A 14,906-nucleotide genomic window follows, 5' to 3' on the forward strand; every position below is an offset into this window, starting at 1 on the left:
AAATGCCCATACCGCTTGGAAGTGACAGTTGGTTCGGTATCGACCAGCTTGGTTCCGGCCAGCTCGATTCCAGCCAGCTCGACCCCGACGAGCGCGAGTTTGCCGTAGCAACTCTTGCCGCAATCAACTGGGAGAGCCTCCTTACAATTGCTTCAAATCTCCGTACCGCATCTTGCACGTTCACCGAGTCCTTTACGATGGGACAATCCAACATGGTTCGCCGAATCCAATTCAGCGACGGAATCAGCTGGGTCGCACGAGTTCGAATTACACAGCCCAATAAATATATTCCAACCGGCCGGGAATTGCTCAGCTTTGCCGACGTTGTCGGAATCGAAGTTGCAAGCATGAGATTTCTCAAGTAAGTTCTATCCGATCCTCAAGGCAAATGGTAACCATATTGCAGGGCCAAAACTTCTATTCCAGTTCCGGAAGTGCATTACTATAATACTGACCCCGAAAACGAGGTCGGAGCTCCGTACATTCTAATGGACTACATTCACGGCACGACCGCTGACAAACTCAGCCACGCGAAATGCGATCCCGATATGTATGGAACACCAGATCAAGACCGACGTTTCAGAGAGCAAATGGCCGAGATTCAGGTCACAATTTCTACCTTCAAGTTCGACAAGATAGGAAGTCTGCACTATGATGAAACCACATCGGAATTCTTCATCGGTCCCGAGTTAGAGACCGGCAAGGGCCCCTGGAACTCGCCAATGGAGTACTACAACGATCTCGCAGACCATGTGCTTCAAGTCTGTGAAAAAAATGCATCGTCTAAGCTCCGGGAGAGTCCTTCATTCGAAAACCCCAATCTCTTTAAGCACCTCATGTCACTATACAGCAGTTCCAACAAGGGGCCGTTCAGTCTCGTGGATCGCGACTTTGGGGCCAACAACCTGCTTGTTGATGACGAATTTCGAATTATCGGTGTCATCGACTTTGACGGCGTTATGGCTGCGCCAATCGAGGTTATTGCCCAGTTCCCTTCCCTGACTGGACTCGACAGACAGATACCTCGCCATATTGAGACCTCGTCCATTTCGAAAGAGTGCATCAAGCCAAAGCTCGAAGAGTACAAAGAGATGATACACTCTGCCGAGTCTAAATTGGGAAGTGGTGTTATTGCAGACCTCTTGCTTTCGGATGCGACATATGTGTACTATGGCCTTAACGCATACAAATGCCACCAAGCGTGTGTCAATGACAGTTTTATGGTGGCCTATCAGAACCTCCTTCGCGATCATGAGAAGTAGGCATTGAGAGGTGGGATTGATGATTGAAGCTATACGTTGGAGGACTGGGGTCAAGAAAGACAAATACATGTAGTCTAACAATACTTCCTGAGCATTAGTGGAGATGCTAGCCTTTAAGCTTTAGGCAATAAAAGATAAATAATCTAGAAACAACGCCTAAGAAGCATAAACTCGCTTCTTAATTTCGTCCCTTATGCCTCCCACAGTCGACGTTTCTAGCATTCTGACGTATATGTTAACCTCGGGATGGGCGGCTGATTGAGCTGATGTTGTTATTTCCCAGAACTTAATTTCCATACTGATATCAGTTGTGCGTAAAGCTCGACTTTGATCGTTGAGTTCGTGGCATTAGTCAAGATCACTTACGTTAATGAATGTCATCTTAGGTAGTAGTAGAACGGTTACCATCCATGCTTTAGGTAATAAAGAATAAGTAAACTAGAAGAAATGCCTAAATAGCATAAATAGTCCTATTGATTTTGTCTCTCATGCTTCGCGCAGCTGAGCTTTGTAGTCAGCCAATACTGTATGTTTCCACGAAATTGATCGCCTACAGTGTCTTTCTGAAAGTGGTCTGGTTTAGGTAACCTGGCTACCTATCTAATGATGTTTATACCTAGAAAGACAATAAAGGCCGCCCTCATAGCTGTCAGTACTATATAGAAACAATTACACTGCAAAACCCAACGGACACCCTAGCCTGATCGTAATGTTGATCAGGTTTGGAAATATATGTGGCAAATGTTAACTTGGCCTTGTACGTGATATAACCTACACGGAATACCACTCCGTTTACCAGGTGAGAAAAGAGGAAACATATCAGATATGCGTGATATATCCGTAGAGCCAGGACTAGTCATGTCCATCACAAGACGTTAATTTCCAGATTGACATGGGTGCGCCAGGGATCATGTTCAGCTCTTGGTGAATGGCAGGGTATTCGATAAGCTCTTCAACCCACCAAATTTTAGGTGTCCTCCAGTTTAATGCTCTACGCCAGCTTATACCGAAGGTCAATGATTTGTGAATAATTAGAATCATTTTCTGCGTTTAATCGCGTCCCTTTACTTTGTACTTTGGGCCTTGCACGAATACGCATTGGTATTGGAACTGGTGTTCTCTTCCACAGCCCCTGTAATTTTGGCGTCTCAGAATATGCATGTTGGTTGACGTTGGGAACATCACCCTTGTCAACAACGATGGATTCTTAAACCTCTCCTTCTTCTTGTAAACATGTTTCCCCACGGTTGTTTGTTCCAATCATCTCTAATTTCCTACCAAACTCCAACCATAATATCGGTCTCCTCCGCTTCAGTTCACAATCATGTCGAGCACGCAGGAAGCAGAACAGTTCATTCAAAGCCTGAGTAGCTATAGCATGTAAGTGTACTGCAAACAAATTGATGCGAGCAACCGTTGACTGGAAAAGACTGCGGAGAAACCATGTTGAGAAAAGCTCCAAGAGACTGTTGTTTGAACTCCTTCGGTATATCAATGGCAAAACGTTCGCCACGGCCAAAGCAGTAAAGGCGACCCCCTTTCTTACTCTCAAGGTTTACCCTGGCGCAATCATCGCCGAATGCAACAGCGATGACCTGACCAAGGAAGACATGCATGCTATCTGCCAGCCGGTTGACACAGAACAAAACAAAGCCGCCAACTTCAAGACTATTGTCGCCGCCACCAAGAGGACTCACATCGAGTCGGGCAATTTGTCGGTCGAATTCCAGCGCAGCATCTTCGACCTTGACAACAGCCTCACTATGCGACGTGTCTGGATAACACCAGCTCAAACTGTTTCTACCAGTACTACCCGCATCACGCTTTACCTCCACGATCAAGGCAGCAAGGCCGAGATCCAGAACCTGAGAAACATCATTGTCTCTCAATTTGAGGACCTTGAACAGGAATCTATTCTTTTCCTCGGTAACATACAGTCATTGAAGGTAGAGTTCCGCGAAGATGACAAGATGCTTCGATCCAGGCATTTCGAAAAGCAAACTATCGATAAATATCGAGTCTCCGTCAAGACCACCACTGTTGATCTGGAACACAGTGAGAGGTACACGCGTACCCAACTTTTCCATCTGACGGAATCAGATGTTATAGGAGCAAATTTGATACTGGCCTTCCCCTTGACAGACGACTTCAAGGTTGAAGTCGGCAGTATCTCGACAAAGGTCCTCAACCTTCTTCCACTCGCACAAGGTTCACTAGGAGTAAGTTATCACATACTCAACTTCACATATCATCACTAACTGTTGGATAAAGTTCCACATCCACTCATTATTGGAAGTGGATGATACAACCGGTGTGATTGTCATGTCCACGCACAATATCGGCATCCAGAACGAGATAGCCAACGTGTTCTTCAAAGCGATTTTGCAATTCTGCGAGCATTCGATTCTTCGATACTACTGGCCGTTATTTATCAAAAATAAACCAACAGAAGAAGACCCGTTCTGGGGTCACCTTCGTATCGATGTTCTAAACTGGATCTCGCAAAATCCCGTGTTGGTATCACGACATGTGAAACAGTGGCGTCTCATCAGCCACCTTGCTTCGCCAGGCCGGGTTGCTCAGGACAAAGCTGGGAACCCGCTATTGGACGACGAGATTAATGATCCGTTTCTTTCGAATAGGTATCCTCCTGGTGTAATAGATATCCTGAAATATCATGGGCTTGCAACTCTATCTACAGCTCAATTTATTGATTTGCTCGAAATACATTTCAGCAATCCAAGTCTACGATCGCGCATGATGGGTCAACCATTCAAGTTGCAGGATTCTTTCGCTCGGCTCCTTTCAAAGCTACTTGCTAATGATGAGTATGCCAACCGGATAAAATCACTTCCTCTCCTGCCAACACAAGGTGGCATCATGGTGTCTGCTGCGTCTGGCCTTGTATATACCTTCAGGGCAGGAAGCCCCGACATCCCTCGAACATTGGGTTTAAAACTTATCAACGAGTCTGACAACCTCGCATACTTCCACAAGAGCTTATACAGGCAACTCGGGGTTGTGGAGGCCTCTGTACCTCAAGTGAGAGACTTGATCTTGCAGAAATTTTCTACTTCAAAGTGTAGCCTTGACCTTGATAGTATCAAAGACTGTCTCGTGTATCTATACCTCACACATCTATCACACGACCCTAAACATGAACGGGAGTACCAGACTGTGCAGGTAATGACCAAGAGTGGCCAGATCGTGACGCCATGGCGTACTGCAGTTTATTGGCCGGGAAAGGGACATCGCTATACGCCCGAGAGTCTCCTCAGCACCATGTCACATGTAGCAAAATGCCCTATCAGCATCTTGCACCCAGGCATACTGGGGGGTGACCCAAAGCCAAAATATATCCAAGCATATCACCCAAATTGGATGTCGTGGTTAGAGTTGTGTTTGGGGACCAAGACAAGGTTGAGCCTGATTCAGCCGAACCCTCTGCTGGAACAAGAGTCAGATACTGGTGGTTCTTCAACATTTAGCAAAGCGAACGTTCTCTCTGAGCAGTGCAAGCACGTCCTCGAGAATTGCCCAGACAGGTTTCTTGGACTTATTCAACATCTTTGGCAAGATGATGGGCCTCATATAACAAAAAGCCCGTCCTTGTTATCCGAGATTCAACAGCTTCCGGCGAAAGACTTGTGCGGCGTGAGCCGTCCAGTGAAACTCCGACAGACATGGTTCCCTCTTCCACATCTACAAGATATCGCAAAGACCTACTTAGAGTATCCCTCCGAGTTTCCTTTCCTAAAGATTGAGGAGGAGAAAAACATGACTGTGACTGTTACCACTAAATGGGGATTCTTGACAGAGTACTTGGGCGTCAAAGATAAGAACAGCTTGGAATTTTTGCTTCAACTTCTAGAGTGTATCAAGCATTCTTGGGATAGGGAATCAATTTGGCAGATGCAGAAGATTTTCGAGTTGTACTCTACCATCAGAAAGCAGTTTTCGACCTCCTCTAGGGAAGAAAAGAAGCGAGCACAGTAAGATTATATTTACGCTGTTTCAAAGATAACACTAACATTCTTACAGGGAATTCTTCGAAGCTTCAGGCATTTTATACATGGATGAAACAGGACCAATTTGGACGGGCACTTCCAGTTGTCTATGGGCTGCACCTCCAGACATGATCTGTCGATATTCTCTCAAGATGTTTTACGAAGACAAAGTCGTCAATACGTCCGCGTTGCAAGGCATACGCGGTTTGTTCTGCGACGCACTGGGTATACAGAACGCTACTGCGGAAGATGTGGTGGAAGAGATGTGTCTTTTACGAGACGAAGGCTGTGAGGATCTGGCACGCATTACAAACAATTACGCGTATTTGGACAATAGCATAGAGTCATCGTGTTCAATCAGGTATGCAAGTCCTTTTGAGCCTTCGTCCTCAAGCTAACCATGATATTTCAGGGCTGCTTTTGGTGAGCAAGCCGTTATATTCATTCAGCACGACGACATTTCGACATGGTTTTCTGTCAAGGAATGCTCCTGGTCTGAGACAGAGACTACACCGATGGAATGCAGCCTGAAGAGATGCTACCCGGGTTTCAAAAACTTCTTTCTCGAGAAACTGGGCGTTAGAACCTCTTCCTACGACAAACTCGTTGATTTCACTTCGACAGATGTGGAGGAAGCGAAGAAATGTCTGTTGTCGTTCATGGATGAGTCAGACGCTCTCTATGAATACGACCCAGAACTAATGGCGAAAGTAAAGATATTCCCAGTGCAATATCCCACTTCGGAAGCTCAGCCACGACCTAGCATTGAACTATGCTCTCTTGACACCGAGTTTTGTATTGGGGACCGCGACTATCTAGTGAAATCACTGCAGTCTAAGGTCAAAATGTTGAGTTTCAGCATCACAGAGATACGGAGGTTGCAGCCTCTTTTTTTCTGGCTGTCGATGGAAGATCGCTACCTCTCGGAATGTGTCGAGGAGATGATTACTGGTATTCCTTCATCTAATTTCATGCCGGGTGATGCGACTGCTATAGAAATGGCGTTGATGAACAAGGCATATCAAATTGCTCGGTAAGTGAATTGATTCAATTTACGTCTTTATCTAACGGCAAGCCAACCCTGCAGTGTCGCCGAAACATTCAACTCTTATGGACCGTACGGCAATGCATTGTCTTTGTACAACATGCTACGGAAACTGAAAGTCGCCAAAGTCGACAACATGTCGATAGATCTGTTACTCTATCAAGACGATGAGGTATTCACGTCCAGGTCTTCACAGAAGACAATTGCCTATATCTCTGAACACATAGATAGTATGGCTATCTATGTAAACTATGACGACAACAATGAGAAGCTGTGTCTTTTTTCGACCCTTCCTAGGAAGCTTCAACAATGGCTAATGCAAGATCTCGGAAGTCTTTGCTTTGAGCCTTTCGAAGTCACTAATGCCTTAACTTCAATTTTTGCTTGTGACGTTGGCATCCTGGATGATATTCTGGATGATCAAGGCATGGCCCAACTTTCTTTCGAGAATCTGGACAAGGTTCAGTCGGAACCCTATACAGGGGCACAACAGCCTCGGGTGGACCAAGACAAAGCACTGACTCTACCTGTACGTGAGCGATAAGCCTGGATTCTTTGTAGAGCTTTGGGTTGGGATCCATGTCCATGAATTTGGCACGAGATGGTATGGGAGGGGTACCGTGGTTATCTGTCAATAGAGTCGATTGAGTCATTTTTGCTATTATTGTCACTATTGTCTTGTTCATGTCCTGTTTCGATCCAAACATATTTTTTATTCGAAGAGATTTGGTGATTGTTCTGGCTCTATAATAGATACAAGTGAAGGGTTTGTGAACAAAGACGTTGAATCGTATTTAACTTTGTCACGGACGCACTGAACAAGTCTTGTCACAAGAGACAAACGTGCGATGAACAACGATAAATCCCAAACATACTGAACAATTGCTTGTTCTATGATAGCAAAAATAGTATTCCATGGAGTTTGTTCGCATTAAAATGAGTATATAAGCCCTGCCTTCTGCTCATATAGAAATCCCATCATCCACAAACATTGCCTCTTCACATCAACTAACAACACGGACCTTTTCACATCACCAATCATTTGCACCACACACAGCTCTTTCTAACTACCCACGTCAATCTCTCAAAATGGAGAGGAAACCTTCCGTAGCTAGTCTCCTGACTGTGACCGACAGCAAAGATCGCCCAGACCACGTCTACTGGCAGTGCGTGCCAGACATCAAGCCCACTCTCATGGACAAGTTGCGCGGTAAGAAACCCTGTAAGCGCGAGAACCCCATCCGGTACGACATCTGCAGTGGGTGCTGCTCCAGACGTCGAGTCGGAGCTATTGCAAAGAACCGTGAGTCGGAGACGATTGGAGAGCTCATCACTTGGGATGTGCATGGCAATGAGATCTGGCGATACACTGTGCCCTACCCTGGGCCTCAGAAGTACGAGTTTTGGGCGGAGGACTTTCCTTGAGCGGGTGAGGATGTTCCCTAGAGGGGTTTGATTCACTTTTGTCTTGGTAGATATACTGAATAAATGGAAGATGATTCTGTAACTATTAATGTCTTTTTGTGAATAAATTACCAGAAGATGCTTAGTCTGGTCATGTGAGACTTCCTGGTCTCAAGGTATGTAAGGGCGCATGGTATGTTCGAAAGAGAACCTTGCTGTTATAAATACTCAACAATAGCCCTACCCACTTATCTGTATCCAAACTGAGTGACATTACAATGGCTCCTATCAAAGACCTGCATCTAGAACACGCCTACTGGAAGTGCACACATGTTTGGGATTCGGGGCTGAAATGTCACGGGAAAACCAGTATTGATTACGAAACATGCAACTTCTGTGAGAAAGATCGCATGCCTGGCTCCCGAGCTTTGAACAGAAAAATTGAGGATATTGGGTTTTTTCATATCATCTTATCAGATGGCTCTGAACACTGGTACTATTCTATTGAGAGGCCTTGGTAGATAGATGTGCGTGTAAAGAACGAAGGGGTGTAATATCCAAGGTGAGGTTGGTGACGATGAGGGATATCACGTGAACAGTCATGTGATCTTCCATTGTACTCGAGTAGTCAGAAACGTAGGCCTCTTGAGGCGATAAGAGACGAAATCAGTAATTTTATTAATAGTATTTGGACCATTACTTTAGTTTATGAATCTATATACCCTAAAGCTCAAAGGCCTTCATAAATACTAACCACTTGATTTGGTTATGTCTCATATCTGCTGTCTATTCGGACCATGATAGCAAGTGATGTTTTGGACGAGAGAGCTGAGAAGTTTTAGATTACAAGACACAGACGCGACAAGACGGCGAAGGATGTGGATCGCATAGACAATCTTAGCTGCTCTTCGAGCGGTCAGCCATGACAGTATTTACGTTGCGAATACCTACAGGGGTCACATCCTACATATTGTGAATAACATGTAGCCCCGTGGTTAATAACGCAAAATTGAGGTTGTAGCTGAGATGTCCCAATCACAATTGTTGATGCTACGCTGTCACTCTGTCACAGCTTCTGATATGTTTGACTGAAGCAGTGCGACCCTATGTAACTGTCAACAACAAGCATTGATTCGAGCATCTGTAAAGTTATTCACTTTCTTCTTCTTCGTGAATGTTTGTAGACGTCCGTTGACAAAGCGGTATAAGTGTTGCGTATTTCCCTGACTATGGGACAAACATCACTTGAACAGTCACAACAGCAATACCAGCACCAGACACAACAAAAACCAACAACAGACACCAACAATAGACACAAATATCTCACTGACGTTTTCATTAGCCGCAACTATGCCATCCGACTTGGGACATGATCAATGGGTCTGCGTCCAATGGGTCTGGAAAATGTCAGAGGCGGGACGACCGACCGAAGTCGCTTGCGATACCCGCCACAGCATGACAACCGACCAATGCTCCAAATGTAAGCGTCTACGTGGTGTAGGCGCAGAAGCTATCAAAAACGGCGAGAAGGTTGGCGTGCTTGAATACATAGAATTGGGGGAAGAATTTTGGGTTCCCACACCACCTAGCCCAAAACGTTGAACTCATGGTCACATTTGGCGATAGGAGGCGTAAGAGAGAGGTAGCAGCTGGTACAAACGCCAGGTAGACGATTAATATCATTATCGAGATTTCTCAGTTTCCAGCTTTGCAGGACACCAATCCTTGCGTTGCTTCCCAAAACTCGACTATTTTCCAGGTGACCCAGTAACACCAACAATATCCTCCTGCTTCTTGTTCTCGCCCTTTGGCACCAACGGGTTACGGAATTGCCTACCCTCCTCTTTACCAGCCTCCTTCTTAGTATAGATACCCGACATGCTAGTTATCGCGCGAGTGTCCTTTGTTTCATAGTCGGTTGTCGTGCCAGCTGTCGAACCACCGGTTCCGAATGTCTCTTGTAGAGATGAGCTAATGTTTCCTTTGCTCGCACCTCCGGCTCCAATCACGCCGTTGGCTCCGGTTGCGTTGGGGTTGTTTTGTGATCTGTTTCCCATGTAGTAGACTCCGTAGCCGAGGACAGTGAGTCCAGCGATGGCGGGGACCATGACGCGGCGCTTTCGGGCTTCAATTGCTTTCGACATGTTGTTGTGAGAGGTTGGGTGGTTGTTAAGATGTGGATGGTCCAAGTGTTCTTGAGAGGATGAGACTAGGGCGAGACTGGATTTGTTTGATATCCTTTGTCAATGAATTTGTGAGAAGGATTCAATGTTGATATGAGATTTGTAGTGACATCAAAAGTTGTGTATTTATGTTTGCTCACTTCTCCACTTTCATGGTAGGGGAACTTATAGTTAATATGTAGTCTGAGTCTATGACGGAATGACTTTTGACCATGATGACGGGATGGCGCATGAGACAGTGGAGAGTTTAGTATCAAGCCAACTGCCGGTTTCAATTGAAAGACAAATTAATTTTAACTGGTGAGACAAATTAAGGAACTTGTTCTGTCAGTCTCTTAACTGGTGTGGTTCTGTTGTCGACTCATTCCATTCCATTGTGGTTGATGTGGTTGATGACTTCATGAAAGGACTCAACAGCTTAGTCATCTGGATCAGACATACATAAATGCATAAAAGTAAATTCAACCAGTCTACTTGTAGCGTGTGATGTCCCCAATTCTACTTTGACGTCTCACTGATCACTCTGGTAACTCGTTGCCCAGTTGGTAAATCGCGACCAAGATCATCGTGAGTAGCATCCCATTCAGCCACCTCGTCATTGGGTACTTTTAGCAGACGATGCGTGTTGGCGCCATTATCATCAACCGAGATGACTTGAGACCGAATCTTGTAATTGCCCCAGCGCGGGAGCAGTTTCATCCAGACATAATAGTAAAGACCGCAGACACCCAAAATTGCAATGCCAACGATCATGTAAGTGCACCACAAGCTGAATGAAGTTAGCTATTTTTCACGGATAAAGAGATAGTGATGGACTTACAAGCTGACTGTTCCACCATATATACCACCGACCGGAGGAATCCAAGGCATGACGAGAAGGTATATCTGAGACAGAATATACAAAATAACAAGAGCGTACCATGCTCGGAAGTCAGAAGGCGGAGTGTTAGACCGGCTACGACGACGACGGATGAGCAATAGACCAACACCCATGGCAGCGAAAAAGATGGCATCGGGGTATGTCTTGAGCGAGACAACAAACTGGAAAGCATCTCCTGCTGGCGGAGCGACAATCATGAGAAAAGTAAAAGCCCATTTCAAAAGATACGGACCAACAGGAGTACCGAAAGGTTTGGTCGAGACCCAGAACTCTGTCCAAGGGAGCACACCCTGGCGAGCAATCTCTCGGATCTGACGAGATTGGCTGACAAGGACAGCAAGCAAGTTGCCGAAAGAGCTAAGTAGAACGCAAAAGTTGAGAGCAGACTCGGCACTCTTGCCAAAGGCTGTTCGGAAAAAGACTGCCGCAGCCAGTTCACTTGACTCTAGGAAGATGTCTTTGGGGACGGCTGCAAAATAGGCGATGTTGCACAGGAAGTACAGGATGAAGACAATCAGAAGAGAAGCACTAGCGTTTTTCTTGAGTGTGGGAATAGGATTCTTGATCTCATTCGCCATGCTAAAGGCATTCTGCCAGCCTGAAAACGCAAAACTAATGTTTACCATTGCCTGAGACAGATTATAACCACTCGAAGTTGTGCCTTCAAAACCGTGGCGAAAGTTGAGGCTCGGGTCAGGAATGCTGCCAAAGTTGCCTCCAAGGATGACAAGTCCTGAAATGGCGATGAACAAAAGCAAGAGCAGCTTCAGAGCACCAAAAACGTTGATAGCCCACAACGAGTACCTGTTGTGGGCAACAACGGTGATAACAGCAAGGGTATAAGCTGCAATAGCAACGCCTTTGAGTTCCCAAGCATCCGGAGCACGGCCGACGATGCGCCAGAGGTAGTTGGACAGAACGATGGCATTGCTGCTACTGAAGGATAACAGCACAGACTGAACGGCAAAGGCGACGGGAAAGAAGTGCTTGGGACGAGGATAACCCTGCTCAAGCCAGACAACCTCTGAACCACTTCGATTGGGAAAGTAGCTTGTGAATTCCATGTGGACAGCAAGGCCAGCGATGGCGAGGATGAAGCCAATAACCCAGTACACGAGAGCAAGACCGATGGAACCCGTGAGACGTAGGATAGTAGCAGGTGTTGAGAAGATACCCGTGCCGACCATGTGGTTCAAGTTGAGAAATATGATGGTTATCCAGTTGACGTTGTATCCCAAAGGTGAGCGTGTTTCGACAGGAGCACCGACGGCTTCTTGGTAGCCAGAGGTACCATTGCCAGCTGTCTGGCGAACGAAAGCCAGTTCGCCATCGCGGATGACGGAGTCTGAGTCTGAAACTTCGCCGGCGCTGGTGGCCTGGCTTGTAGCCTGGGACTTTTGGTTGAAGGAGAAGCCCATGGTCGAAGACAAGTGAGGTGAGATGAACTGGATGGTTCGAGTGACAATGAAGAACAAGATAAGCACCTTATATTATTCGTATTAGATCCATTTGCCAAGATGCAGAGTCTTGGAAATGTCTTGTGGACCTTCTACATTGAGCTATAGTAGCCTGTTTGAGGATACGACCAACATCACGGTCTATCGATATGGTGTTGTCAGGGGGCAATGTCAATAGATGCCGAGAGTACGTGATAAGAAACAACGGTTGCACCATCGACATTACCTATTTCAATCCACTATCTACTCTAGGGAGGGAAACAACCGTCGGATGTGTTCCGCCCAATTTGGTACTACCAACTTTCGTCATCTTATTACCCCCTTACTGGGTAGCAGAAAAGTTGGCCTCCTAAGCTTAGGTTACAAAAATAAATAACCTAAAGAACATGGTCTAAGTAGCATAAGCTGATCAACTAATTTAGTCCCTTATGCTTCTAGCGGCCAATGTTTCTGATACCCTGTGGCCCCCCTAGGTCACTGTACCGCTATACGCCGCTATTAATTGCTTAATCCGCTACCTATGAACGTGTTTGCCTATGCTTGGATGTTGGTTGTTGTACTCTTTCTCATTGGTCAAGGGGATGGCGTGCTTACAACCCAGCGTTGTCGTGATATGTCGAGTAACAATATTGTGCTGCAACCTACACATATTTCGGTCAAATGTCGTCATATCCTTGGCGACTATTCGGTTACCACTAACATGAGGTAGGATTGTCATATGTCAGCTTTTACTTGATAGTATGAGGGGTTTCAACATTGCGTTACTGTATCACCGATGGCGCAATCACAATCCTTCCCGCGGGTTACCAACTCATTTGCGGGGAAGTATGACGATTCAACAGTTATATACAGGATAGAATACTCTGATATCGCATCTAGTAACAGAAAATACCAAGACTTCGTATCAAATACTGACTATCCTCAACATGGCCACTGCAGCTATTCTCACTCCCGTTGCTCCTCCGTCAGCGCCAACCTTTGGCACGACTCCTGCTGCCCAACCCCCACCAGGGCAGCCAGACATCTCCTACCATCCTAACTGGGAGACGTATCAAGCACGTGTAGCCCGCAGGACTCAGACTGAGAATCTCTCGAAAGAAATCCCTGAGGGGTTCCCAAAGGAGCTCAAGGGAGACTTGGTCTGGGAGGGAGAGACTGTTGCTAAAGAGTACAAATGGACGTATACCTTTACAGCTGAACAGCTTGAGGACATTGACAACGCTCTTGCCCACTTCAAGTGTGAGTATTGCTTGTACTCTTCTTGACTTATACTAACATCTTAGCTCTCAACATCGCAAAGGGTTATATCTCTCAAGAGACCTTTCCACTTCCCAAGACCCATGATGAACTCCGTCGTCTCTCTCGTGAACTTCACTTCGGTCACGGCTTCTTCGTCCTCCGCGGTCTAGACGTCGATCGTTACACTCGTGAAGAGAATATTATCATTTACGCAGGCATTTCTTCGCACATTGGTTCAATCCGAGGCCGACAGGATGCCTACTATGATGGCAAGCGAGCCGATGTGGTTCTCGGACATGTCAAGGATGTCCGTAGTACTACTAAGATCAAGATCGGATCTCCTGCCTACACAGCCGATAAGCAGGTCTTTCACACAGACTCGGGAGATATCGTTTCGCTGTTTGCTCTTGGTACTGCTGCTGAAGGGGGTGCAAGTCGCTTGGCTAGTGCCTGGCGTGTGTACAATTATATTGCCGAAACGCGGCCCGATCTTATTCGTACTCTGGCTGAAGACTGGGAAGCAGAGCTGTAGGTTCACAGCAGTCCCAAAGAAAGGCCTTTCTAATCATTTTGCAGTTTCACAAAGACTGTCAATGACACCGACAAGGTCTCAAGACGCCCTCTAATCCACCACCAACCCGCCAGTGCCGATAGAAAGACCCCAGAAAGAGTCGTCCTTCAGTACGCCCGCCGCTACTACGTTGGCTTCGGAGCCCTCCCGCGAGGCAACCATATTCCACCCATCACCGAAGCCCAAGCCGAAGCTCTCGACACGTTGCACTTTCTAGGTGAGCGATTCAGCGTATCGACGGATTTCCAAAAGGGCGATATCCAGTATGTCAACAATGTCGCCGTCTTCCACGCCCGCGATGGTTTCAGAGATACCGAGGATCAACAGTAAGTTTCATCTCAAAATGAAGAAATTGCAACGTCTGACATGAGAAATAGGAGACATCTGCTGCGATTGTGGCTTAGAGACCCTGAGTATGCTTGGGAGACACCCGCTGCGCTTAGTGAGAGATGGGAACGGGTTTATGGTGGTGTTACACCTGAGTTGCAGACTTTCCCTCTTGAGCCGTATGTTCGTAGCGAGTCTGCAGGAGTCGTTCAAACATAGATCTAGTTTTAGATGCTATATTGAGTTTTTAAGATAGTCAGATTTTGATTGCATTGTCAAGATACATGCAAGCTTCTCTTTCAGGTATTCACATGATATCATTTCTTGTGTAACACATCCTGCCAGTCGCCGTATCAATATGCCACATTTGATTACATCACAGTTTTGTACCTAGTACTTATTAGGCTGATTATCGCACCCTTGTTAATAATTCCACATATTTTCTTGTTCTGGAAGGACTGTGAATCAACCTTTTCTTTTGTTGAGAGTGATTTTTACCGAGGCAAGCAACCTCATCGCGTATGCTCAAGA

At 46.1% G+C, this 14,906-nt stretch overlaps 6 protein-coding genes across 6 annotated transcripts; 4 read left to right on the top strand and 2 right to left on the bottom strand.

The window, feature by feature from the left end:
• Positions 1–2: 2 nt before the first annotated feature.
• FPSE_06897 (uncharacterized protein) lies at positions 3–1,262 on the top strand (the record flags this gene model as incomplete). The annotated part of the gene is made up of 2 exons (XM_009260015.1): positions 3–361; positions 407–1,262. The coding sequence occupies 2 exons, from the start codon at positions 3–5 to the stop codon at positions 1,260–1,262; spliced, it is 1,215 nt and encodes a 404-aa protein (XP_009258290.1).
• Positions 1,263–2,586: 1,324 nt separating this feature from the next.
• FPSE_06898 (uncharacterized protein) lies at positions 2,587–6,858 on the top strand (the record flags this gene model as incomplete). Its single annotated transcript, XM_009260016.1, has 7 exons — positions 2,587–2,642; positions 2,692–3,317; positions 3,363–3,481; positions 3,534–5,254; positions 5,304–5,630; positions 5,682–6,302; positions 6,357–6,858. 7 exons carry the CDS (start codon positions 2,587–2,589, stop codon positions 6,856–6,858), a joined length of 3,972 nt encoding a protein of 1,323 aa, XP_009258291.1.
• A 545-nt stretch (positions 6,859–7,403) lies between these two features.
• Positions 7,404–7,739, top strand: FPSE_06899 (uncharacterized protein; the record flags this gene model as incomplete). The annotated part of the gene is made up of 1 exon (XM_009260017.1): positions 7,404–7,739. One exon carries the CDS (start codon positions 7,404–7,406, stop codon positions 7,737–7,739), a length of 336 nt encoding a protein of 111 aa, XP_009258292.1.
• A 1,727-nt stretch (positions 7,740–9,466) lies between these two features.
• Positions 9,467–9,862, bottom strand: FPSE_06900 (uncharacterized protein; the record flags this gene model as incomplete). Its single annotated transcript, XM_009260018.1, has 1 exon — positions 9,467–9,862. One exon carries the CDS (start codon positions 9,860–9,862, stop codon positions 9,467–9,469), a length of 396 nt encoding a protein of 131 aa, XP_009258293.1.
• A 537-nt stretch (positions 9,863–10,399) lies between these two features.
• FPSE_06901 (uncharacterized protein) lies at positions 10,400–12,199 on the bottom strand (the record flags this gene model as incomplete). The annotated part of the gene is made up of 2 exons (XM_009260019.1): positions 10,400–10,670; positions 10,722–12,199. 2 exons carry the CDS (start codon positions 12,197–12,199, stop codon positions 10,400–10,402), a joined length of 1,749 nt encoding a protein of 582 aa, XP_009258294.1.
• Positions 12,200–13,164: 965 nt separating this feature from the next.
• On the top strand, positions 13,165–14,594 carry FPSE_06902 (uncharacterized protein; the record flags this gene model as incomplete). Its single annotated transcript, XM_009260020.1, has 4 exons — positions 13,165–13,477; positions 13,522–14,005; positions 14,054–14,374; positions 14,426–14,594. 4 exons carry the CDS (start codon positions 13,165–13,167, stop codon positions 14,592–14,594), a joined length of 1,287 nt encoding a protein of 428 aa, XP_009258295.1.
• Positions 14,595–14,906: the final 312 nt, after the last annotated feature.

Source organism: Fusarium pseudograminearum, chromosome 1 (genome assembly GCF_000303195.2).
Source record: "Fusarium pseudograminearum CS3096 chromosome 1, whole genome shotgun sequence".
In the NCBI taxonomy this organism is placed as follows: Eukaryota; Fungi; Ascomycota; class Sordariomycetes; order Hypocreales; family Nectriaceae; genus Fusarium; species Fusarium pseudograminearum.